The 24,465-nt window shown below is 35.5% G+C and overlaps 3 protein-coding genes across 8 annotated transcripts; all 3 read left to right on the plus strand.

The window, feature by feature from the left end:
- The first annotated feature begins 72 nt into the window (after positions 1-72).
- Positions 73-2,548, plus strand: LOC129372803 (uncharacterized). 2 transcript variants are annotated; one of them, XM_055050321.1, is made up of 3 exons: positions 73-659; positions 1,244-1,379; positions 1,464-2,548. In XM_055050321.1, exons 1-3 carry the CDS (start codon positions 106-108, stop codon positions 2,190-2,192), a joined length of 1,419 nt encoding a protein of 472 aa, XP_054906296.1. In that variant the 5' UTR covers positions 73-105; the 3' UTR covers positions 2,193-2,548. The 2 variants fall into 2 exon arrangements, with proteins under 2 accessions (XP_054906296.1, XP_054906295.1); XM_055050320.1 differs by having other exon boundaries at positions 1,244-2,548.
- A 5,324-nt stretch (positions 2,549-7,872) lies between these two features.
- Positions 7,873-10,479, plus strand: pth4 (parathyroid hormone 4). Its single transcript, XM_055050368.1, has 4 exons — positions 7,873-7,907; positions 8,414-8,504; positions 9,395-9,477; positions 10,157-10,479. The coding sequence occupies exons 3-4, from the start codon at positions 9,398-9,400 to the stop codon at positions 10,434-10,436; spliced, it is 360 nt and encodes a 119-aa protein (XP_054906343.1). The 5' UTR covers positions 7,873-7,907; positions 8,414-8,504; positions 9,395-9,397; the 3' UTR covers positions 10,437-10,479.
- A 987-nt stretch (positions 10,480-11,466) lies between these two features.
- Positions 11,467-23,382, plus strand: cept1b (choline/ethanolamine phosphotransferase 1b). 5 transcript variants are annotated; one of them, XM_055050346.1, is made up of 10 exons: positions 11,467-11,696; positions 13,014-13,287; positions 14,053-14,227; positions 14,731-14,878; positions 15,265-15,406; positions 16,517-16,601; positions 17,285-17,416; positions 18,705-18,863; positions 19,597-19,722; positions 20,198-23,382. In XM_055050346.1, exons 2-10 carry the CDS (start codon positions 13,100-13,102, stop codon positions 20,312-20,314), a joined length of 1,272 nt encoding a protein of 423 aa, XP_054906321.1. In that variant the 5' UTR covers positions 11,467-11,696; positions 13,014-13,099; the 3' UTR covers positions 20,315-23,382. The 5 variants fall into 5 exon arrangements, with proteins under 5 accessions (XP_054906321.1, XP_054906320.1, XP_054906322.1 ...); XM_055050345.1 differs by lacking the exon at positions 16,517-16,601 and adding an exon at positions 16,871-16,955; XM_055050347.1 differs by lacking the exon at positions 16,517-16,601 and adding an exon at positions 16,871-16,955 and having other exon boundaries at positions 13,017-13,287.
- The last annotated feature ends 1,083 nt before the right edge of the window (positions 23,383-24,465 follow it).

Raw genomic sequence — 24,465 nt, forward strand, 5'->3', positions numbered from 1 at the left:
GACATTAGATGACGGAACTAGTCGAATGTTCTCATGGGATTTGTAGTCCTAAGTCTGTCCGGAGCGGTTTGCAGCTTTTGCGAGCACGGAAGAATTTAATTCAGCATGAGTATACCCAAGAAAATATTTAAAACAGAGCAATTCCAAAGACATTGCTGTGTCCCGTTTTGTTCGGCTTCCTCCAAATGTAACAGTTTTCATTCTTTTCCTACCGATTCCGACTTGAGGAAACAATGGCTGATAAACATACGGTGTGATCCTTACACAGTTACAGCTCACACCAAAGTTTGCAGCGGACATTTCACTTCTGATCAGCTCATTGAGCCAACATCTTTGACAGGTGGTCGGAGGCTGGTGAAAGGTGCTGTACCAACACTGTTTGAATGGAATAACTGTGAAGGTAACACAGGATCACCCCCTCCTCGAGAGACACAGGAATGGCACAGTTTACAGAAAGACCATAGCTACTGCTTTATACCCGGGGCCACTGAAAAGAAAAGGTCATCATCTTATAAACTGGACAAGTCAATCTCAGCAACAGAAGGCCAGTCCAAATATGTGAAGAACCTGAGGAAAAAAATTTGGGAGCAATTTATTCAGCAAGAGTTTTGTTTACAACGGTTTGCTGGCTCTGATGAGGACATTCAGTTTTATACCAGGTGAGTCTAATTTTTGTTTCAACTTTGTGTATGCTTTTATTTCAATAAAGTCTACGTTTTGACTTATAAAACCGTATCGATTAAGGGCAGCTGGGTCATATGTCTCGTAAATAAATTCTGTGTGTGGAATTTAATCTCAGTATAAATTCAGCTGTTCGGTGAAGACCTCAGTCATTTGTTAGAGAACATCAGTGAACTCACAGCAGCATGGAGATCAGGGAGCAGATCAGACAGAATAGATGTTAGATTTTAAAATGCCAGACAAAGATTTGAGCATGTCAAGACTTCAGTTATGATCTAACATTATTACAGAATATTAAATTATAACGTTCTGTTAAATTTAGAAATTGTTTGAAATTTGTTTCAATGTCAAATAAATTGAAACCCTTATTTCATTTCAAAACTATGCATGACAATTTTATTTTGTATTTCAAATAAGATTTTTTCTAACATTACATGTGAAACTGTTCTAGGGTTCAGTACATATGGATAGAAAAACCAAAGAACTAAATAAATTACTTTATCAGTTACGTTTGATATCGATGTGATAATAGAATATGATTCATATCTCCATTTTTAAATAGATTTCCAAGCTACAAACATTTGATGGCATTTTGGTTTTTGATTGAGCCTTTGATTCATAAAATGGTCAGGATGTCAAGATCTAAATTAGCTGCCAAAGGAAATGAAGAAATAATGACCTCTGCATCAGCATCAAAGGTAGGCCATGGGGATACTGGTAGCATCATGGGTTGTGCTCTAATTGCATTTCTTAACTCATTCTCTCTTATGTCAACTTCACAGAGGCAACATCTTCAACCTGTTGACGAGTTCTTTCTGTTCCTCATTTTTCTGTCAGTTGGTATGAAAGAAAGGGACCTTGCAATTCGATTCAACATTCACCAGTCCACGGTGAGCCGCATTATAGGAATGTGGACAGATTTTCTTTTCACTGTTCTGGGGTCTCAGTGCATCTGGCTAACACGGCAGAAAGTGCAAGCTTATCTCCCCGAGGAATTCAAGAATTTCCCTGACACCCAGGTGATCCTGGACTGTACAGAGCTGAGCTGTCAATTGCCATCTTCACCGCTTCCCCAGAGGGACATGAACCCCTCTCACAGATCCCTCTCCACCATGAAAGCCTTGGTTGGCATAGCTCCACACGGTGCTGTAACATTCATCTCTGATCTATATAGAGGTTCAATCAGTAATAGGGAGCTATTCAAACGCTCTGGCATTGTTGAAAACTTGACCAAAGACATGGCAGTGATGGTAAATAAGGGCTTCCTAATTAGGGAATGTTGTGAGTGTAAAGTGTACTCCCTTTCTTTTCTGTCCAAGCACCCAGAAGAGCAGGCCACAGCAAGACTCAAAATGCATGTGGAGCAAGTCATTGGGAGTGTAAAACGGAACAAACTTTTTCATGGCATTGTCTCTCTGTCACAGGCCTACAGCATTAACCAGCTGTTTGTAGTTGCATGTTTGCTGTCAAATTATCAGAACACTGCTATAGTTAATAAAGTGGTTCATTGAGGATCTGAGGACTTACGCCACAAAATGAACATAATAGATTTGATCTATGAAGCTGTGAAAACAACTACTTGCAGCAGATAAATTTCTGTCATTTGAGTCGAAAGCAGACAAGAAAACTGATTCTCCTGTGCAGCTAAATTAGTTCTTGGAAGATACTTGGAACACATTTTATATGCCGAGAAATGTTTTATGTTAGATATGGTTTTGCAGTTTGCAATTGTGTGCTTCACTAAATTTGACCATTGTTTGAATTAAAATGGTTTTTATGTTTTGGATCTGAAGCAGACTGTGAAGTGATTCTACTAACCTGAATTGGATTTATTTAAATAAAGCTTTGAAATATGTAATAGAAATTATATACTTGTCTTGTCAAATGCATTGAGATTACTCTACAAAAAAGCTGAAAAAAATACTGTGCAAAGTTAATAATTTGTGAATAAGTTCAAATTGATTCAATTAAAACCCTGTGTTTAACTGCAGATCCACGTTTTGTCATCAACGATCACAAATAAAAGAAGTGATTTCATAAATATTCACCTGCTGAAAGTGACAGACCTAATTCAGCGGAGGTCCAATTGACCCAATTGATGCTAGTATTTTCACAAAGAGAGAAATGGACACCTGATTGCTGAGTGGGTCTCAAATCATTGTAATATAAAGGAATCTTTTTCACTTTGACATCAAAGTTGTTTTTTATTGTTCTTTTTGTTTTTGTCACAAAAGCCAAATTTCTTTGAGTCAAATTTTATAGCATTCTAAAAGCAACAAAAATGGATATATTATTCAAAGTGGTGAATACTTCAAATAGGCACTAAAAGCTTTGGGACTTACCTGATTAAATGTACTTAAAAGATGTAAATTGCATTAACATAAGTATTTTGTATGTCTCACATGACTGCATGATTAATTCAGTGGCCTACACAACATGTAAATCCATTTCAAGCTTCTGAAGCTTTGCTTCAAACATATTTCTAACATTGTTTTGGTCACTAATACATTCTGCAAACATAGGAAACACATTTGTTATTAGTGCTATCACTGTTTAAATGTAAACATTTAATCTGCAGAAAATTCTCGTGCTTAATTTTGCATAATAAGCAGTTTGACTGTGTGAAACAGCACCTGCTTTCTAATGAGATTAACCAAAAAGCTTAAGCTAAAAAAATTTAGGATGTGGATTTTAAATTTAACATCACCTTCATGAAAAGAACATAATAGGAGCATGGTTCGGTGCTTTGGTTACTGATCCATCTTTTGAAAAAGTGACCTTTTGTTTAGTGTTGCCTTCTACAACAATTTCAATGAAACAACCTTAATAACTGCAATACCAATTTGATTCATGTGGTCAGTATGAACTTCTTTTAAATTAAAAAAATTGTTGTCATTTATAAAATTATCCTATCAGTTAGACTTAATATGTTTTTAGTTGTTGTTTTGACAATGCTCCACTGAATTGAACCCCATGAATGGGACAAACAACTTTTCACATCGACACATTTAGTGTGTGTGGTGACTCACTTTTTCTCATTGTCCTGCAGCATTATGTTCTCACCAACTTCTCCTGAAAAAAGAACTATTTTTAGTGAACACTGAATAAAATAACAGATACATCTCTCAGGATTGTTTCTGCTTGTGGTGACATGACCCCAGTCATGTAATGAAACCTCAAGTGTAATCTTAAGATCATTTTAAAAACCATTTGTTAGAAGACAAACATGGAGAAAATAGTAAACACAAAGAAAACATGGCCAGAAGTAACTTTCCAAATATTGGCACATATCCAGTCGCTGCATGATATTAGAAGATTATTTACTGAGAACATTGTTTTTAAATATGATGATGATACTAGTTGCGATACATTTGAATTTTGTCCACTCCTGTCTTTTCCTGATCTAAATCCCATAGAGTTTGCAGAATATTGTCAAGAGAAAGATGGGAAAAAACAACAACAAAAAAACAGATGCGACAACGCAGATAAGCTGAAAGCAACCTGCAGTGGGAGTGCTTGCCACAGGAGCCTAAGTCTAATATTAGGTGAATGTAATGTAGAGTACCAGGACATGCTTTTCATTAGGCAGACATTTCTGTTTTGAAACCCCTCTTCTTTTCATCTTTTTTAATACAAACTTTTAAAAACATGATTTTTTGTTTTTGTTCAAATTATAATCAAAATAATAACAAAAGTAACAGAAATAGATCTGTTACATCAGGTGTGTCCATCCATCCATTACTCTGTGTATCTACATGAATTAGTAAAGCAAGCTTCCAATGTACCATCACAATAATGTTTTAGATTTTGTTTGTGTTTAATTTTCTATATGCTTTAAAAAATAACTAAACTTAAATGAGGAAGTGAACACATAGCCTAAGCTAAAAACCTGTATCTCAGGTCACAGCAAAAAACAGGCAAGACACTATTGAATTTTTTAAAAGGACACTTTCCTCATCAACTTACATAGAAGGCTACTTGCTTATTCTCATCACAAAAGTACAGGAACATATGCTTTAAGGTCCCCAATTTATGTAACAACATGACCATTTCTTTCTGAGATATCGTTCTCTTGAATAAATACCAGGGATTTCAATTAAATATTTTAGTTTTAAGAAGAGAGAGAGAGAGAGAGAGACAAACCAATAACTAAGTTCTTCTCTTGGCAGGGTATTGATATTGCTACCACCACCTACACTGGACGGTTCCATACTAGGAAAACATTCAAAGCGGCCTATGATGTGCTCTTTCATTTAATCTGGGATTTATTTGTGGTTGGCTAAGCATCAATATATATGCATATTTATACATATCCACACACAGTATATATTGATGAGCACCACAGGTTTTATCTTTTCCAGTGGAATCCAAATGTGACCAAGACACAGAGCCCGAGTCCAGGAAGCAATAAATAGTTGATATTTCCCAGGGAGAAGGAAACCTTCCACCTCCAGGAGAAGAAAAAAAGGCAAATGGTTTTAAATTAAGCCTGTTTAAATAATGTTCTTAGTGACATTTGAACTGAGCATATAATACAAACTGACAAGACTTTAAGTAACAGCATTAGGTGTCAAATTTATGTTATTGGAGCTGAGAATGTGAGATCTCATAGTTCGGGTCATTTATGTTTTTTAAGCCTTGTTCAAATCAGTTCTAGAATATTTTAGGATCAACTTCAGACTACACTTCAGAAGATAAAAATATTTAGCATTAAAAGTTAGTCATGCTACTACTCTTGTGCTACATATGTTTTCTTATTAAAATGTAATACTTCTAACATGCCAACTCAGCAAAGTAACCCAGTCTGACCTAATAAATGAAGAGGTAATTATTTCTATCATTAATTTTTTGCTGTTTGTTTTCACATATCTTACAAAATACTCCAAGATGAAATTTTCTTGTGTTTGTCTATCTCTTTGCCGGCCAAACAACATCTGAATTTTCACAACAGATGAACAGATGGTCACCTGTCCTGATCCTGATTCTATTGGAGGTTTCTTCTTCTTAAAATTGAGTTGATTCTCTCCACTATCCCCTCGTTCTTGCTCCAGATGAGTTAGACCATGGAAGTAAAATTTCAATGCAATCTGATGGAGTTGACATTTGATGATCCACTGAATCTGGCTGGAGTAATGTGAGTTTACTGCCTTGCACTGTACATAACGGGATTTAAATTGGGCCTATAATTTGCTGTGACATGAGTTATCTTAACTTGAGCAATATAAATTAATTTAATTGGGTAAAGAAGAAAATGGTCTGGAGGGTTTTCACTTTTATTCTAAGACTAAATATCAAGAGATAAATTTAGATAAATTTTTAGGTCTTACTTAAAAACAATTTGCTTGTCTGCACTAGTAAAATACTGGCAGTAGTTTTATCGCATTTCATTTTCACATAGTCATGTTTTGAGGTTGATGAACCCTTGGTAGAATACAGATGACAGGCAAGACACTGATGAAGTGGAATTCAATCAAGCAAAAACACTAATAAATAATTCCAGAGTTACAAATAAAGCTGTTTAGAACAGGTGAGTCTAATTAAATGTGGTGCAGGTTTGTGGGAGTCAACGCTAGAGAAGCTGAAGCATGATGGCTAAACAATACACAGTAAAAAGACATTAAACAAAAAAACATCACTATAAGGAACACAAAACTCAAAACCAGAATGACTAACCAAACTCAATCCATAGCAGTTACTTCAGTTGGTCCAAGTCATATCAGTACTTAAAACAGTTGTTTTTGTGCCAGGTTGCTTTCTTAGAAGCAAGAAAAAGTTTTGTATTTTCACAATTTTTATTAAATATTCAGAAATAAATCAATGAACATTTGTGCAATAAAATCTAGCATTTTTGAAAGAATGTAGCTTTCCCAATTCAGCATCAAGTGAATGACATTGAAATTCATGTTTTGACATAATTTCCCTTCCAGTCAGTGTGGTGCTACAAAATTCATCAGATGAAATGTACTCCTCTGTGTTACCACAGGCCATGAACACACTGCCAACGGTGTCAGTGGGAGTAAGTAGGATCTGCATGTTCTGAAACACTTCACTCTGCCAAATTGTAATCATCTGGTGTTGTGGGAGTAGTATATAGCTGCCAGGAATTTTTCATTATTTTAAATTCTAGTATTATCTTATTCAGGGTCATAAGAGACAAACAAACACACTCATTCCTATCCAAAATTGCCAATTAACCTACACTGCATGTTTTTGCAGATAAGTTGAGCACACACAAACATTTTAAATATTTAAGTTTATATAAATATTGATATAATTCAGAATAAAAATTATCTGCCAGATCAGTTAACCATTTTCCTTCTTCCTTATTTACATTTTCATTTTAAGAGTAGTTCTAGAATCTCACTCTGTCACAATAACACTCTACGTATTACTTCATACGGTGAAGTAATACGTACACCGTAATTGGGTAAAATGGTCCATTAGCCTTTTCTGTTTTCTCGTTATTTCCTTTTTAGCTGCCACATATTTTAAATCTTCTGTTCAAAACATAAAGCTATGAAAATATTTCCCGCCATTACAGCTTTCTTATGGTTTTTTGTTATAACTAAATGTTTCAGATAATCAAACTGATCTTGGTGTCAGACAAATTTAACTCAGGTGAATGCAAGCAACCAATCCCCAAAATTCAAATTGAGGAGTGGCTTATTCAAAGTTTTGACTCTAATCCACTACATACATTCGTGCAACTTTAAACATGTAATTTATGATCAAATGTAGCTTTCATTTAAACAATGATGTACAGAAAAGGATTAAAAACATATGTAAAAGACTTCTTGCAGGATCGCAGGGAGCGAGCATCCATCCCCAGCAAATGCTTGATGAAGGTCATGGTACACCCCACGCAGGATGAAAATGGCAAAGCAGAACTTATCTGTACGAAAGCAAATAACGGTGCTGTGTTCATAGCATACAATTTTACATTAGCTTTTCTTAATGAAATACAGCTATTTTTATCACTTTACATTTGTTACTCCTCTATCTATTAATAAACTGAAGCATGTCATGCCCCGTTCATCTTTTCTGCCCACAATCTTCTGATGGGAACATTCCTCACGGAGAAAGAAACTTCTCCTGGAAGATGTTGTCAGGACGACTGCGTTTCTATTGGTGGCTCTGGGGGTACCATGGCAACCATAGACCTCAGTCCTCTTAGGTTCATTAAATGTTGGGGTCAGTGGTATCAAGCAGCTGGCGAAGAGCTCCAGGTAACAAACATTTTAACTATGAAGTGTTTGGAAAAGTTTAAACCTGAAGCATCACACACTTTGCTGAGGTTCAGCTCATCTGCACTGACTCATTCAGGGTCTTTTTGTCTACCAAATCAATACAACCATTCAACCATTCTCTAAATTTGTCTTTTTTCCTAAGGTGCCAGGGTCTCTTAAAAAAGGAATGTGGAGGATTAGACCACAAAATGGAGAAATCCTGATCCCTCAATTTAATTCGATCATTCTTTCTAAAGCACCTGATTAAATAAAGAACACATGCAAGCAAGCATTGAGGGACAGGGGTCTGTTTGGGATTATGTTAACACAAATAAGCCTAAAAGGCTTTGACGTTTTATCTCTCCGGACAAAAGTCACATGTTGGAGATGAAGCTGCTGACGTTTTTTTCTGTTCATTTCCAAATCAAGTGTCCTATTTTAAATTTGTGGCTTTTTATTATGTGGGTGGGCTATACAAAATGTGTGTCCATGTATGTGTGTTTCAGGGAGATTTATAAAAGGTCTGAAGGGTCGAATCAGATCTCAGTTGGAGAGTTATAGCATTAGAGGAGCTGTTTTCACTCAGAGAGAAGAAATGTAAGTACCTGTAATTATTGTTTGTCCGAGAGACTTTGAGAATTTTGTTATTTATTCTCAAAGTTTATGCTTTGTATTAGTATTGTTTTTTTATGACAAAATTAATAAAACTGAAAGTAATTCTGAAGTTGTGGCTGTCAGGTACACATTGTCAAAGTAATAGCATAATAATAGAAATTTGGTGAATTTTTAAACTTTGTTTAGCTTTGTTTTATTTTTCTCAAATTTGAAAACTGATATTGTACAGATGTTTCTTTTCTACTGTTCTGACTTTTATCATGGGAGAAACCTGCAATTGTGTCTTCAGAGAATTTAAATTTAAGTTGCAGGAGATTATTAGGAGTTTATTCTTACCTCCCTTACAGAATCCCATCCATGGAAAGGTTTGTCATACAAGTTTTGTTTTAGGTTTTACAATTCAATATTAGGAAAGAGATTTCTAAATCTAGAACTATTGGTAATTGCCAACAGAAATTTTCCCTAATATTCAAAGTTGCGCAGAGATGTAAAATGAATAATTGCTATTGATTTATACAAAATTCTGTGTTTTATAGTTTCATAACTGCTGCAATTTGTTATGCAAAGAGTTAATTGTTTTGCTCATCCATGTCTTTTAGAAAATGAAACATTAAAAATTAAGGGCAAGTAAATTTGACTTGTGACTTTTATTGTCACAAGTCAAATTTATTTGCCCTTATTTGCCCTTAATTCCATAGGAGGAACCTGACTCTGGATTTACAAATTACCACATAATTATTCATCAGCTCCTCTCTGTGATTCCCTGTGAAAGAGTACAGCTGACAGATCTGACTAAATGAATAGATGTCCTGCTCTCCAGATACATTTTTCCACTTTGTTATGTTATATTTTGTGTATGTTTTCTGATTCAGAAGATGCAGATCTCCCCTGTGCAGTTGGTTGCTGTGATGATTCTTGTCATCTTTACCAGCGGCCATTGTCAACAGAATGACAAGTGAGACAAGTATCTTTGATTTTCTGCTTTTGTGTAGATTTTTATTTTGTCTCGAGACAAATTAAACATACATAGGTTATTTAAGAAATTAGTCCAAAATCTGTTCCTCAATTAATCTAGATAAGTGGTTGATTCATGTTCTGATCCATTAACATGTTACCTGATTATTTTTACCAAGTACCAATGACAAAGTGTTAAGTTTCCATTCTCTTTAGGATAGAAAACACTTCATAGGTAATTGGGTAAAATAGTCCAATTTAACATCAAAGAACTTTTGAAGACTACAACTGTGAATTTTTTATGGCATTAAGTCCTCAGATGTCAGTGGCATTTCTTGATTTTTTTTTTTCAGAATCAGCAGTAAACTCTGTTATGTCTTAAATTAAGTTCCAAAAGTGAACATACTTCACTTCATTTTGCTTTTATGTACACAATTAAAATAAACATGGATTTTTAATCCTAGTCTTCCAATTATTATTTTTTTTTTACATTTAACTTTGAAATGTTTTTGCATGGATACCAACAGTTTTTATGTTAATGTCAGAGTCCAGTTTTTGGCACCCACCTAATGTGAATAGGGAGTTTTTAGATCAAACCTGGTTTGGATGGAACTGTGTATTCCTCAAAGGTTTTCTGAATTGTGAGGGAGTGCACTGACTTGTGTTTGGTCTCCCTACAGCCGTCGAGCGGTGACTGAACATCAGCTGATGCATGATCGTGGTCGAAACATCCAGAGTCTGAAAAGGCTCATCTGGCTTTCCAGCGCTATGGAGGGTCTTCACACAGCACAGACCCGCTCAGCTGCTGCTACTGCTTTCACTCCTTCAAAGCTCCTGAGCTCCCCTCTGAATCCAGTTCTGATCCCAGCTGGAGAGAGCCCCCAATCTGCTCAGGTCCAGAACATGCTGAGAGACTTCTTTTATCCTCATTTGAATCATCTCTTGGATGAAGAGCCCTGACTAACACCATGTGAATGCATATTAAACATGAAATAAAATGTACAGAAAGATTGAGCGTGTCATTTTTTTTGTATAACAGAAAATCTACAGCATACCAATAAAATCTTCTGTAAGGCGACCAAGACTTGCATTCAATTTATGTACCTGAAATAGACACATTTAATTGTAAACTGTAATTTTTGTGATGCTTTATGTAGGCTTACAAATAGATGTTGCTTTTAATTCATTTTAATTTATTTTTAAAATGAATTTATTTTTGTTTGCATAGTAATTAACAGGGGCTCTCAGCACACATAGTTATTTACAGAGAGAACTGAAATGCGCTTCAATCTCGACCAAATTTGAAGATTTGTTCAGATTGACAATCTTACTAGATTGTGGAGCAAGTAAGTTTAATAATGGGGAGTTATTTACATTAAACCATGATGAGAGGTGAGGCATGTAAAAGAATTGTCTTTTTGCCCTCCAGCATTGTCCGCATGTGTGAAATTTTCTTGTGGAAACAATAACATTCATTGTAAATATGATTATGATTAAATCAGTGCCTCCCCAACTTTGAATCTCACCGAACATTACTGCCCCATTCAGCCTGACAACTTAAAATTATATATTATCTACTCCCTCTATCATTTTCCATGGGATTTGTTTTTACATTGTCTCAGGACACTGTCTGAAAATCCTAGGTTAAAGAAAATAAGTGCTGCTCGGCTTTTTTTTGTCTTGTAAAATAGACACAGATTAATCTAACTGTGCATTTATTTATTAATTTAAGCTAAATGCCTCAAGTACATAACATACCAAGTGTCTGTTTTTAATGTATCAAATAAGTTGGGCATATGTTTGCACATTTTTAATTTCTTTTCCTGTTCATTGTGCTTTTATACATGTTGCACTGATATAATTTGATTTTAAAAATATTATTGTTATTATCATCTTTAGTTTTAGTATTAATGTCTTATACAAGTACAGGCCATTTAAAAATGTATTATTATTAGTTGCCTGGGAGATCAAGTTCTGGATAAATTTTTCCCTGACTGAAGTACACGTCGCGAGATTTCCGTGATGGCTAACGATAACTAGCTCACTGAGCCGACTGGGTGCTGGGACACCGGGTCGTGGATATTTCTCTACAGTTGCAGACGCTGCTCTGGATCATACACAGTAAATCGGAGCGGACACTACAAGGACAAGCTGGCTGTTGGACTTAAGCTTCATAACTGACCCGTGGACAGTCCGTGGTTCCCGTGCTTTAATCGCCAGGTCAGTTGGTGTTAGCATTCGTTAGCTGAATTTGTTTTAGCTTGTTAAGCTCGACAGGGCTGCACACCCGTCAACACCACTTTGGTAAATAAAAAAAGGTGCGTACTACACATTTTTGGTCAAATAAAAATTACAATTCAAGAATATTTTAAATGGAGATAGGAAGTTTGAATTCGTAGCAATTTGTCCGTTTGAACCAAGCTAACATGCTACTCAAGAAAATGTTTGCTGCCGATGAAGAACTGTCAGCAGTTCGTGTGTTGCAGAGAGCTGACAGTTAAATTAGTTTATTCTTACTGCATTTAAACGTTGTAAATAAATCGCCTTTGGTTCGTACAATGATAACAAGCTTTCGGAGTTACTCTGTGGAACTCAGCGTAATAGTAGAGCGCAACATGACACGTTGTGTTTTGACTTGTCTGGATGTTCCATCTTGACTTGATTGATCATGTATCAGTGACAGAGACATGTGACAGTCGAGATTCACAAGGGTCGCTGTGTCCTTATGTCTCTGAGGACGTTTAACAGCAAAGTAGGGGTTGTTTTAATTTAAATAATTTTCCCTCCTTTATGTGCAACGTTGAAAATATTTAAATGAATGCTGGACCGAGGTACTTGAAATTATAATTGCTTAATCTTTGGTTGGCGTCGTAATGTAAGAATGTAAGCATTGCTGTTTTAATAAAGAGTAGATACTTGACATTTCTCTCAAACCATAAACAGTAATAGTTTGTGAAACCACTTGAGATACCCTTATTTCTTCATAATTTATTTCCTTAGTTCTTTAGACGTTCTGCATTCTTTAATTGTTTTTTTAAAAAATCACTTAGAAATGACAGTGAATTGCTTAATAGATTGTTTGAGCTACTTTAAAAACAGAATTGGCAGTGTTTAATTTTTTTTTCCAGAGCCACCTTTCTAGCAAACTAAGACTGAAGTATAGGCTTGGCATTTATTAACTAATTGTTAATTAGTTATAGAAATATTAAGGTAACTTCATTATCTGAACTGGTATGGACATTTTTAATTCTCTTCCTGATCAGCAGGTCACACACTGATTGTTAGGTGCATCAAAACAAAGATAAGTGACATGCTTTTGGTATGTAAATGCATTAACTGATAGGACGCATTATGATGCATTTTTTGAGTTGAGTAAGAATCCAAAAAAGATTAATATAATCTTGCAGTTCCTTCATTTTCTGCAAACTCAATTTTAAGACCTACAGTAGATTTATTTTATTCATGTTATAGTCCTGGAAATATTATGATCATTTTTAGTAGATTTTTCTGAGAATTCCATTGGTTAATTCTCCCCAGAAGTCATCCAGCCACATCGTGGATCTTTAGCCCTCCAGGCAGGACAGTGGCAGAGGCAGAGCCATCAGGGATCACATCAGGGCTCCATGAGCACCAAGGGACAGCAAGGGGGGAGCCTGCGTACTCGCCGAAGCCTTACCCGGGACAAGGATCAGAGGCCAGGCACAGGCATGGAGGCGGCCTGCTGGCTGTCTCCTGGGGTGCTGCGCAGGCTGATTGAGCTTCCTTCTCCCCCTCTATCCCGGCACCAGCTAAAGAGACTGGAGGAGCATAGGTATAAACACTGCATCCTGTATTGCACAAAATTAGATTTATTGCCCAATCGCCAATTCATTATTTGGCGATAATTAAGCTGCAAGTGTCAAGTGTTTTAGTATTGTTTCTCTTGTTTTTGCATGTTGAACTAAATGTTAAAGCTAATAATGTTCAGGATGTACTTAAAACATAATTATATGAAAAACGTTTGAGAGAAGTTACAAGGGATTGTAAGATATTTCAGTACAACGTGTGTATTGTTCTCAATTACTTTACCTGGTGTTTGCTTTTGTGCTGTAGTGTTTACTCATCCAGCGCGATAATGAGGAGTGATAAGTCTTCTTTGTACTAGAGTCCTGCTTGTACAAAGAAGTATAAAGAAGCAGGACAAGTATGTCAAGTCTGACGTATGTTTAAATGATTAATACAAACCCTTTTTTATGACTGTTCCTGCACACAAATTTAGAGCTTATAACATGATTTGGAGTTTTTATAAATTACAAAAAGTTAAAACAATATAATTTCTCTTAAACACTACAATACAAGAGGAAGATGCTGATAAATATGTATAAGGGACATAAACATTAATATACATAATTGCAGGATGAGTTATGTTTTGAAAAAAAATGGTCCCAATAATGACAAGAATCAACAATCTCCATATGTTAAAACCTCTTTTAGCCTTTGCTTTGGTGATTTGATCCTTCTTACAACTCCATCGTTTTTGATTCTAGTTTTGTAAGAAATCTCCAGGATCTCACCTGCTTGTTTTCCATCCCTACAGGTACAGCAGTGCTGGACGCTCGCTGCTGGAGCCTCTGATGCAACGCTATTGGGAGTGGTTGGTTGGACAAGTCCCTTCCTGGATTGCCCCCAACCTCATCACCATCGTCGGCCTGGCCACCAATGTCTTCACCACCCTCGTGCTTGTCTACTACTGCCCCACTGCCACTGAGCAGGTGGGACAGAAAAAATGCTTCTAATCCTAGAACATATTCTCACTACCTAAATAATCCTCCCCAGACACTGCTAATAGGAAACTGTTGAAGAGGAAGACATTAAAATTGTTTAAAGGAAATTATTTAACAGTATAATCAGCTTATTAAAGTAGTGAGAAAATGTGAATGTGGTTTGACAATGTTATCAATAACAATCAAAGCTGAAAAGTTCATTCTTAATTTAATTAAACTTTTCTTTCTGCAAAGGTTGCAGATAAAAATTTTCACTGTTTATGACTAAATGGTCCATCTTGACTGGAAGCATTGTGCTGGTTTATATTATTTAATGGCGTCCACAGTGTCTTTTAGACTCAATTGAAAACATTTTCTTTACTGATATGTTTGGTTATTCTAATAGCTTCTGTTTATTATCCTTAGAATAAAATGTTCCTTGGGAGGAAAAAAGCTTTGTGTAATAAAACTGCTAATGATAATTGCATTTTTCTGTGTTTGTGTTGCTCCAGGCTCCTCTCTGGGCATACCTAATGTGTGCAGTGGGTCTCTTTATCTACCAGTCATTGGATGCCATTGATGGAAAACAGGCCAGACGCACCAATAGCAGCTCTCCATTGGGCGAGCTGTTTGACCACGGCTGCGACTCCCTCTCTACAGGTGGGTTTTGTTGATGTCTGGCTCTCATCAGTTTTGTTTCTGTACTTCTGTTAGCTAACAGCTCGGTCTCATGATGCTGTAGTTTTCTCTGTGGTCATTTAAAGTTTATAACACTCTATAATGTACTGGCGTGTGCTTGCAAACGCTCAAATCTCTGTCTTGATTAGAACAGCATGTCTCGCAGTGCTGACCTCCCATCACACACACCTCTTTTTGTCTGTGTCACCACTTCTTCTGGAGCCCAACAGCATAGGAAATAGCAAGGGACAGTTGGTTGTACCTAAAAAGAAAAACAAAAACAAAAAAAAACTAAAAGGGCACAGCCTTTGTCTTAGAAAACCTGTAACCATGTTAACAGTGTCTGTACCTGTGTTTAATCCTTGCAGTGTTTGTTGTACTGGGAACCAGTATAGCAGTGCAACTGGGGACCAACCCAGACTGGATGTTCTTCTGCTGCTTCGCTGGGATGTTTATGTTCTACTGTGCCCACTGGCAAACATACGTGTCAGGAACGCTACGCTTTGGCATGTGAGTCAGGAAACAATGAAAACAAATCTGTTTTGTCTCAGTCTAATTATTTGTCTGTACTGTTAATTTCAGACCAGCCTTTAGTGGCACACAAGCTTGTTTTTAAGCTTTTAAAAAGTCTTGTATATTTAATGTATATTTCTTGTATATTCTTGTATATTTAATGTGGGATTTGTTTAACAAACAAATCCCCTTTTTTCATACAATATTGTCAGAAATTATCTATATTATTTAGAAATGGTTTATCATTGTCACAAATACAAAATTAAAAGTGCATTGTACCTTTTTTAAGTTTTATAAAAGATGCAGAGAGATTAGCTTCAGTATCAGTATTAGAGTACACTGACTTTCTAGTTGGATGAAATGGCATGATGGGTCTTGAGCTGCCAAGCCATATAGGTTTAGCTGTTTATGGGAAAATATAACATAACTGTATACAATTGGCTGAAGCTGAAGATGTGCTAAATTCAATGTGGAAAATGCCACTTGTCAGTACAGGTACAACACAGTAAGGTGGTTCTTCTAAAGGCTGAAGCTATAGATTACATTTTTTCAGAAATGAAAATTGATTCAGAAAAAAACAAACCCTTTTTTCTGTGACTTTATTTTGGGTTCTGCTCGTTTATAGATTTTCTTGAGAACCTAGAGGCTGATTATGTGATTGAAAATTTGCCAAAAGCTAATCTGCATAATTTCACTGCAAAAACACAAAATCTTACCAAATATTTTTGCTTTAATTTGAGCTTTAAACAAGCTCCTATATGTTGATAAAAGAGTGACTCGTATGTTAGTTTTGTCTTATATGAAGATACTATGCACTAGAAACTAGACCAAAATTCTTTTACATTTTGTTTTAGTGTAATGTTTGGTATGTCATACTTGGTCTTAAAGACTATTACTAAAAAGAGACCTTTTGTTGATTAAAAAAGTGGTTGAAAGAACCCAGGAACAGGTTCATGGCACCTGGTAATCTTGGCCTTTCTCCAAGGCTCTGAAGAAGCTATCTAAACGTGGATCCAGCAGTAATACTTTAATGTTAGTCCTTTCATCAGCTTATAGCAGTAACGTGTGCAGTCGAGGTGGAGTAAATGTAATGTGTCCTGTGTGTAGATTTGACATAACAGAGTTGCAGCTCTGTCTAGCAGGATTACAGATGCTCACAGCCACTGTTGGTCCCTCCCTGTGGAACATGATGGTAAACTTTCTGGCTGCTGCCTGCATGGCTTACTGCTGCCTGCCTCCACAATGGCTGCTGCCCTGTATGGAGTCACATTGAGAACAATGATTCATAATCTGTTTAATTGTTTTCTACCTGTACATAAACTTAAAGTTAACCATGTAGACCCAAACCACTGGCTCCATGTCCGGGGTAATGTCTTGAGGAGGAAGGCTGCAGGAATTTGATGTGCCAGAATACTTTTACTAAACTTCACTGTAAATCCTCTGCTTTTTCCTCCCACTCAGCATTGATGTGACTGAGGTGCAAATCTTCATTATAATCATGTATTTGCTGGCCGCCGTGGGAGGATCTGCTTTTTGGCAGTCACTGGTAATTTTGAATGGTTCTAATTCCAACAAATTGACATTTTGCATATGATTCTATCATTCTGTCGTGGTAATTTTGATAATTTCATAAACATGTAATGCTGCTCTAACATTATGTTGACTGTTTTATGCTAGTAAAAAGAAAATAAAAAATCAAGCCTGCGCTTTTATCACTCTCTAACATTACTCATGATGTCTTCATTGTGGATGCATCTCTGAACATGTTTATGATGTACAAAACAACTTTAAAAACCAGACCAGTGGATGTTTTAACCTCTTTGTTTGACAAACTGTAAGTTTCTAAGTTTGCTGTGTGAATCTTCTGATTCCCAGATTCCCGTCCTAAATATCCAGATGAAAATGATTCCAGCCATTTGCACTTTATTAGGAGCCATCTTCTCTTGCACAAATTACTTCAGAGTTATATTTACTGGAGGTGTTGGTAAAAATGGATCCACAATAGCAGTGAGTATCAACACATTTTGGTTCAAAAGTATCATTGATGTTACTGTTTGTGGAGCTGTGGGATTACTTAGCAAAATAATGAAACAAAATTCCATTATCTTTTGGTTCACTAATTTACTAAGCTGACATAATAGGGTGGAATAATAAATCAATAAAGATATATATAGCTACAAACACGTTATCAATAATTTCTCTAAAATTTGACCCAGAACTGAACAGCATTATGGGGGATGGAGGCAGAGGAAAGTTCTTAACCACTCAACCTCTGATGGACAGCTAAGCATGGTTGGTGGCATCAAATAACTCACAAGCTCTTTGGTTATCAAGCAGTTTCCTGTTGAGTAACTTGTGGTTACCTAGGAACAAACTGTTCAGTAACTTGTGCAGCAGGTTTCTCCACTGTACCTCATAAGTGGATAAAAACAATAAAACATGCCATGGAGTGAAAACTGTAGATAAGAGGATTTGCCATACCACCACATCAGCAGTACTCCAGATATTTAAAACAAAAAATGATTAGCTGCTTGAAAGCTTATATCGTGAAACGTTTTTCATTTTTTACGACAGTGAAATGGCCGCAGCAGTTTTGATAGATGAAAAGGAGCACAACCATTAAACATACAAACTTTAAAAACATTTTTGAAAGTAATTTGAAGTCAAGAAATGGATATTATCAGTCCAAAATGTCTTCTTTTCCCTTGTGCAAGCTAATGAAGAAACAGCCTTTTTTGTGTCATGAGGAAAAAAAATGTCTGACTAATTCCAAAGAGCAAGGAGCCAAGATTATAAAAGAATGGATTATAGTTTCAAAGTGACTGCTTTATTTGTTATAAAAGCCTCAACTGGAAAAAAGAAGGGTTTTACCACTGTGTTTACTTAACTATCAGTCATAAGGGAGTGTCAACTCTGACACCCAGATTTCTGATATTGATTTTCTTGTTTTCTATTGGTGCCAGTTGGGCCAAACATCAAGTCTTCTCTCTTATTCTTATTAAAATTCAGAAGATTTAGTTCCACCCATCTCCTGATTTAAGCCAGGTACTTAAGAAGACAATGAGCAGAGCAGGAAACAAAACCATTCACAGGGAAATAAACTTGCCACTTGTCTGTATCAAAATGTTTGTGATTGAGTCATTCAGGGCACGTTTGTACTAGCAACAGGGCCAGTTTTCCTCTCTTTGTAAAATGAAAGACTGTTAGAAACATAAGATTTTAGGAACTGGTTTCTAGTACTCCTCTGTATAAATGTATAAAAGCTGACCCTGATTTTGTTGTCCTTTGTCCCCAGGGAACCAGCGTCCTCTCTCCTGTCCTACATATTGGTTCAGTTATAATTTTGGCAATGATGATATACAAAAAGTCTGCTGTTCAGCTCTTCGAGAAACATCCATGTCTGTATATCCTGGCGTTTGGTTTCGTATCAGCCAAAATCACAAATAAATTAGTTGTAAGTCTTCAGAATAAATGGACATCTACATCACAGTTGACATTTTTGTATGTGATTAAATACCTGACATTTTTACTACACCAGACATATTTACTCAGAGAAATAGGTACAATTTTTAAGACTAAACTCGATAAATGCAGAAATCATAATTAATGCAGTACTATAATAATATTGCGAATTGTTCAGTCTGACGGTTATGAGTTTTTAACATGTAAAACCTTTTGAGTTGAGGGAGGCACAACCAGCATTTGTTTTTCAGGTCAGTGACATTTTCTGAGAAATGTTGAGTTAAGCATGATCCTAGACTTCCATCTTATAATTTTCAACTCATTTTTATGCAGAACCTCGTTGTTATATTAGACTCATGTAAAAGATAAAAAAAAACTTAAGTTTGCACTGTAAAAACTAAAAATATTTAAGTTTGTAATTATAAACTATTTAAGTTTGTCATTTCTATACTTTATTGGCAGCATAATCTTTGAGTGGAAATCATTTTTTTGTATTTGAGCTCAAATTTGTAGTTTTTAGAAAATGTATAAATTGCTAAATATAAATCATTAAGTCAAATTATTTACATTCCATTCTATCCAACAAGGATAAACAAAGCTGTTCTGACTCATGAGATTTCCTGTGGCCGGTACTGATGTTCCTTCCTAGAAATGTTGTTGTTTTTAGAGAATGTTGAATCTTCTATTTGTTTTTTAATGTGATCTGCATATTTTTCTCTTCCCAGGTAGCACATATGACAAAAAGTGAGATGCATCTCCATGATTTAGCCTTCTTGGGGCCAGGATTACTGTTTCTCGATCAGTATTTCAATAGTTTTATTGATGAATACCTTGTACTCTGGATTGCACTGGTAAGTATATGCTTGATGTCAACTGGTGTATTTTGGACAGACCTGTATGTGAAAGCTCAGAAGCAGTCGATGACATTAATGACAAATATCAGTTTTAAGTTAAAACATGTTTTTTTGTTGTGTTTTTTAAAGTTGTTTAAACTGTGTTTATAGATTCCTTATGAGTTATAATTCCTCAATGAGTTCTGATTATGTTTGAAATTCTTTTCAACCAGCAGGGGTGTACTTTTTTTGGTTGTTGTTTTTTTTTTTGTTTTTTTTCCAGTCTTGTAAGCTTTCTTTTTCCCCACATACGTATCTTAGGTGAACATTGTATGATTTACAGAAAAAATTTCAAACAGTTTAATAATCATATTTTAATTTCTGAAGTGGTTGAGGTATCCTCTTCAGTTTTCTGATAATATTGTGCATTACCTGTGTCTATAACTTTGCTCTTTCAGTCTTAAAATGATGACCTTTCTCTTGTCTTTTGCAGATCATTTCTCTGTTTGACCTGGTGCGCTACTGTGTCAGTGTTTGCAACCAGATTGCCTGCCATCTTCACATTTTTGTTTTCAAAATCAAGCCTTTGCTTAGTCCCCAGTCCAGCTAATCACTGAGGGGACGCCAGCCATTACTGACTCTGTCCCTTCCACTTAGTCGCACTCATCTTCTCTTCCCTCAGTTTTACTCCTGAAGAGGCAGGAGTTGATGTGGTGTAAAATATGTGCTTCTGCCAACTGAATATGAGGACAAATATGATGCAATAGGATACTGGAGTATTACTGTCATTTTTTCTTTTCTATGTTTTTTCCACCAATACAGAATTGAATTTCTGACAAATTCATGGTTACGATGAGCAAATGTTTCAGAGGAGTACAGGTGCTACTCTGTGCGTCCAAGGAGAGAAACTTACATGTGTTTTAACTGTATAAGTGCAAGAAAATGTACAACGAACGAATCAAGGTTTTTGCTTTTCATGATAAGGATTTTTGTAATATTTGCCTAACTTTAACTTTTGCTATTGTAAATAGGAAACTGTTACAGTGTGCTTCTCTTAAGTTAAACGTCCTGCTACAACACATATAAATATATAAATATATATATAAATTTCATGTATTGGATTTTTAATGCAACTTCATCTTCTGCACATGAATCAAAACTGTGCTGCTATTTTGTATCAGCAAAATGTGTTTTTGAAGGAAACAGCAGCAACTTTATTTTATTATGTAACATATCAGAACATATTTTTTTTATTTTCATTTCTTTTGTACTTCAAAAATATTCACTGCCAGTCCATTCTCGGTTTAATCTGTTGATATTTTGTTTTGCTTTCTGCATTACTGGGTTTTGTACACTTTAAAGTTTAATGAGAAGGTTTTCTTTGCTTTATTTTTTGGTTACAAAAAACATTTTCACAAGTGGGAAAGGAGAACTATATTGAGTGAAAGGACTCTTTAAAGGCATTTATAGTTTTGCAGGTGTGTATGAGAGACTAATAGTGGCCTTTGATCTCTACAGTAATTTGGTAGTAATTTCACACATTTTGAGCTTTTGATAACTAAAATAAAAACTTGTGTTTCAGTCTTGTCACGGTTCACCGGCTGTCGCATCCACTCCGCCCAAAAAGAAATCCCATGAAAAGACCAAATCATACCTGCATGTCTCACTTTTATTGCCTACTTTTACTGAGATGTTTGCACCAACTTGATATGTAACGGTGGGTGATACATTATTTTGATTAAAATTTATCTAATTTTCTAAGCTGCTCATTCTTCTATTTTAACATTTTTTTCCTTACCATTTTTTCTTAGATTGCGATGTAAATTGTGATTAAAATCACCAAGTCTGTTAATTCATAGTAACATATGAATAAATGACAGCAAAATGATGCAAACTTAATGACACCGAATTGTGACTTTTATTTGAAAGTCCTTCTTAGAGCATCTGATGGTTTTTTTTCTTCTTTTTTTTTCCCTACATTTGTCTTTTCATGGGATTTGTGGATAAGAAATCCCCAGACTCTCACCAGACTGATGAATGAACACAGTGCAGCTGCCTGGCTGAATCCTCCTTGAGAGCTGTGTCTAATATTGATCTCACCGTTTCCCCCAAACACGTCTGCTGTAACAACAAGTGCACACGTGAATGAATGCGCAGGAGATGAGGTGTAAAAACAAGCTCATGTTTTATTTCCCCTTTTTTTTTGTGATGATCAAGTTTATTAAAACCCCATCTGTTCTGTTTGCGGTTGCTGCTGCTCACTCACCTCAGACTCACGCCGTGTTTAAGATTGCTGCTGCTGCTGGAGAGGGTTTCCATTGCTGGTCTGGATTCATACAGACCAGGTTATAATTTCCTGCTTATGCATTTTGTGCCTGTCAATGTTTGTTTGTTTGGTTTTTTTTTCAAATTCTTTTTCTAGGACTATACAGTTTTTTTTACCATCTGTAATGCCAAGTGTTCAGTCTCAAAAAGTGTGCAGTATCTCAGTTTCCATTAACCAATTTCAAAATGATTGTGGTGTTTAATCATCCAGATATCTGATTATATCTTTACATAAGTGTTGGAAGACTGGCTCACCCAGATCAGACTTTTTCTTTTTATACATTTATTTGAGAAGGGATTTTCTGAAAATAAAAACTTTAATCCAGAAGAATGTTTAATGGGTTTTGACACTCTACATAAAAAAAATAATAATCTTGCTTTACACAAGCATGTCATATATGCCAAATCAAATTTTTGATTCATTTTAGAACAAACCAGCTAAAAATTAATTTGAATTTTTGAGTAACACTGTTTTAAATAAAAGATTGACTAAAAATTGGTAGATTTCTTTCCAACACCTGAAAAATAATGTAAAAATTGAATTGGTAGAAAAATTACTTTGACAAAATCCAATATTTTAGGTTCCCAGTCCCCATTGTAAATCAGGTAATAAAAAAATAAGAGGCTTTATATGTCAAAAACACTGAACATTTACCAATTGCAATTTCAAAAACTTTATTTGTCTTCAAACTGAACTAAGCTGCATTCAAATGTTTGCTGAATAGGATGCCTAAAAGACTTGCGGTTTATAATAAAATTACAACAATCTAGAGGGATTTGGGTGATCCAGGTCATCAAAAGAACATAGCGGAGGGCTCCACTTTGCAGATTTGGTATGAAATACAAGGTACATTTAAGAAAAGTCATAGAATGTCATTTTCCTGTCTTTATTTCTGGTTCTCAGTGTTCTAGGACAAAATAAGGAATGAACTGGTTCCTCGATCTGCATGTTGTAGTATTCCACTGTACAGTTTGTATCTGGAGAGGCTTTGTATGACTTCTACCTGAAAACTCAGCTGAACAACTTTTCATAATGACTGTGGTACACCACCATCACTGCAGCTTGTGTGCTTATAGTTCCTGGCATCAGGTCCACTTTCATCTGTGAAGTTAAAAAAGATGCCTTAATGAACTCATTCGTTTTCTATTACTTTGTACAAATTGAAGCCTTTCTCGATGAGCGCGTTGTCACCGTGTGCACGTGCTCTCAGAAGCTTGTGGAAAAATTTGTCTTCTGTTGGCCAGAATGCCAAGCTCAGGTATTTCACCAGTGTGCGCCACAGTGTGTTGGATCACCTGACAATCTCTGCTTCATCTAACAATGCAAATAAATTTAATATTCCCACCTAAAAATATGGTTTTGTCTTACTAGAAATGTATGCATTGCTAGGTCTTTTTTCTTCATTGCTATGAACTTGTTGCATGAAGAAAGTTTTCCTCTTGGGCATAAAAAAAGTCTTATTTATAAAAGAAAGATGAAACTTTGAATGCTAGTTCTTTCTTGTGGAGTTTAAAAAGTTCCCTTTTGACTGACCAGAGGTGGTGATTGTGGCTCAATCAATGTCCCATTCTGCTGCAACCATTTAATGATTTTTGGCCACACAAAGATTAATTTCTTTTTTTCATTTAAAAAAAATGAAGCAGTGGGCTTTTTTTTCATTTCAAAATTAGAAGAAAGTAATAGGGAAGAAAAGCCAAAGTGTGTAAATGTCTAATTAAACTGGAGAGCTTGCTGTTACACCCTGCTGTTTTACAGGGGAAATTGTGCATAATTGGGAGATAGATGTCTGTTGAAACAAAATTTCTTTAGTTGGGTTATTTAATATTAGTTCACCTGTCACTAAAGTGAAAGTTTGAAAACTTAAGAAAAAGTAATTAATTAGAATTAAATATGTATTTGTAGTGCTTGTATAAATTATTAACCACAGTTCATGCCTTTTGAATCTTCTCTAAATGCTTAAATTGCCTTTGGTTCACATTTTTTCAAGGCTACAGCTTTCTGCTGCTCATGTTCAATTTAGTGCAAATTTCTTTTACTTTCTTTTAAAATGCTAGTGTTCTGTGAAAAGTCATTTTCTTTTGGAATGTAATTTTATGGCTTACACAACTTAGTTTTTGGTATCAAAAAAACTAAGCTTGAAGTCAGTAATCATCCTCACGATTGAGAAGTCCATGATATGGCACTATGTATTTAAAAATTATTGTTGCTAAAACTTTTGGATTTCTTCAGCAGCATTTCATAACTGTCCAAATTAATAGAAATACATGTTGTAATGCATCGCACTCAGTGTGCAGCAAATATATAAAATCCAAGTTTTTCCTATTGAAAATGATTAAAACTAACTCCCCAGTGGCACTAAAATTTGAGATGGGCTCTTAATTTATTTTAATATATCTATCTATCTATCTATCTATCTATCTATCTATCTATCTATC

This window comes from Poeciliopsis prolifica, unplaced genomic scaffold, assembly GCF_027474105.1.
Source record: "Poeciliopsis prolifica strain line A6 unplaced genomic scaffold, Auburn_PproV2 SCAFFOLD030, whole genome shotgun sequence".
NCBI lineage: Eukaryota > Metazoa > Chordata > Actinopteri > Cyprinodontiformes > Poeciliidae > Poeciliopsis > Poeciliopsis prolifica.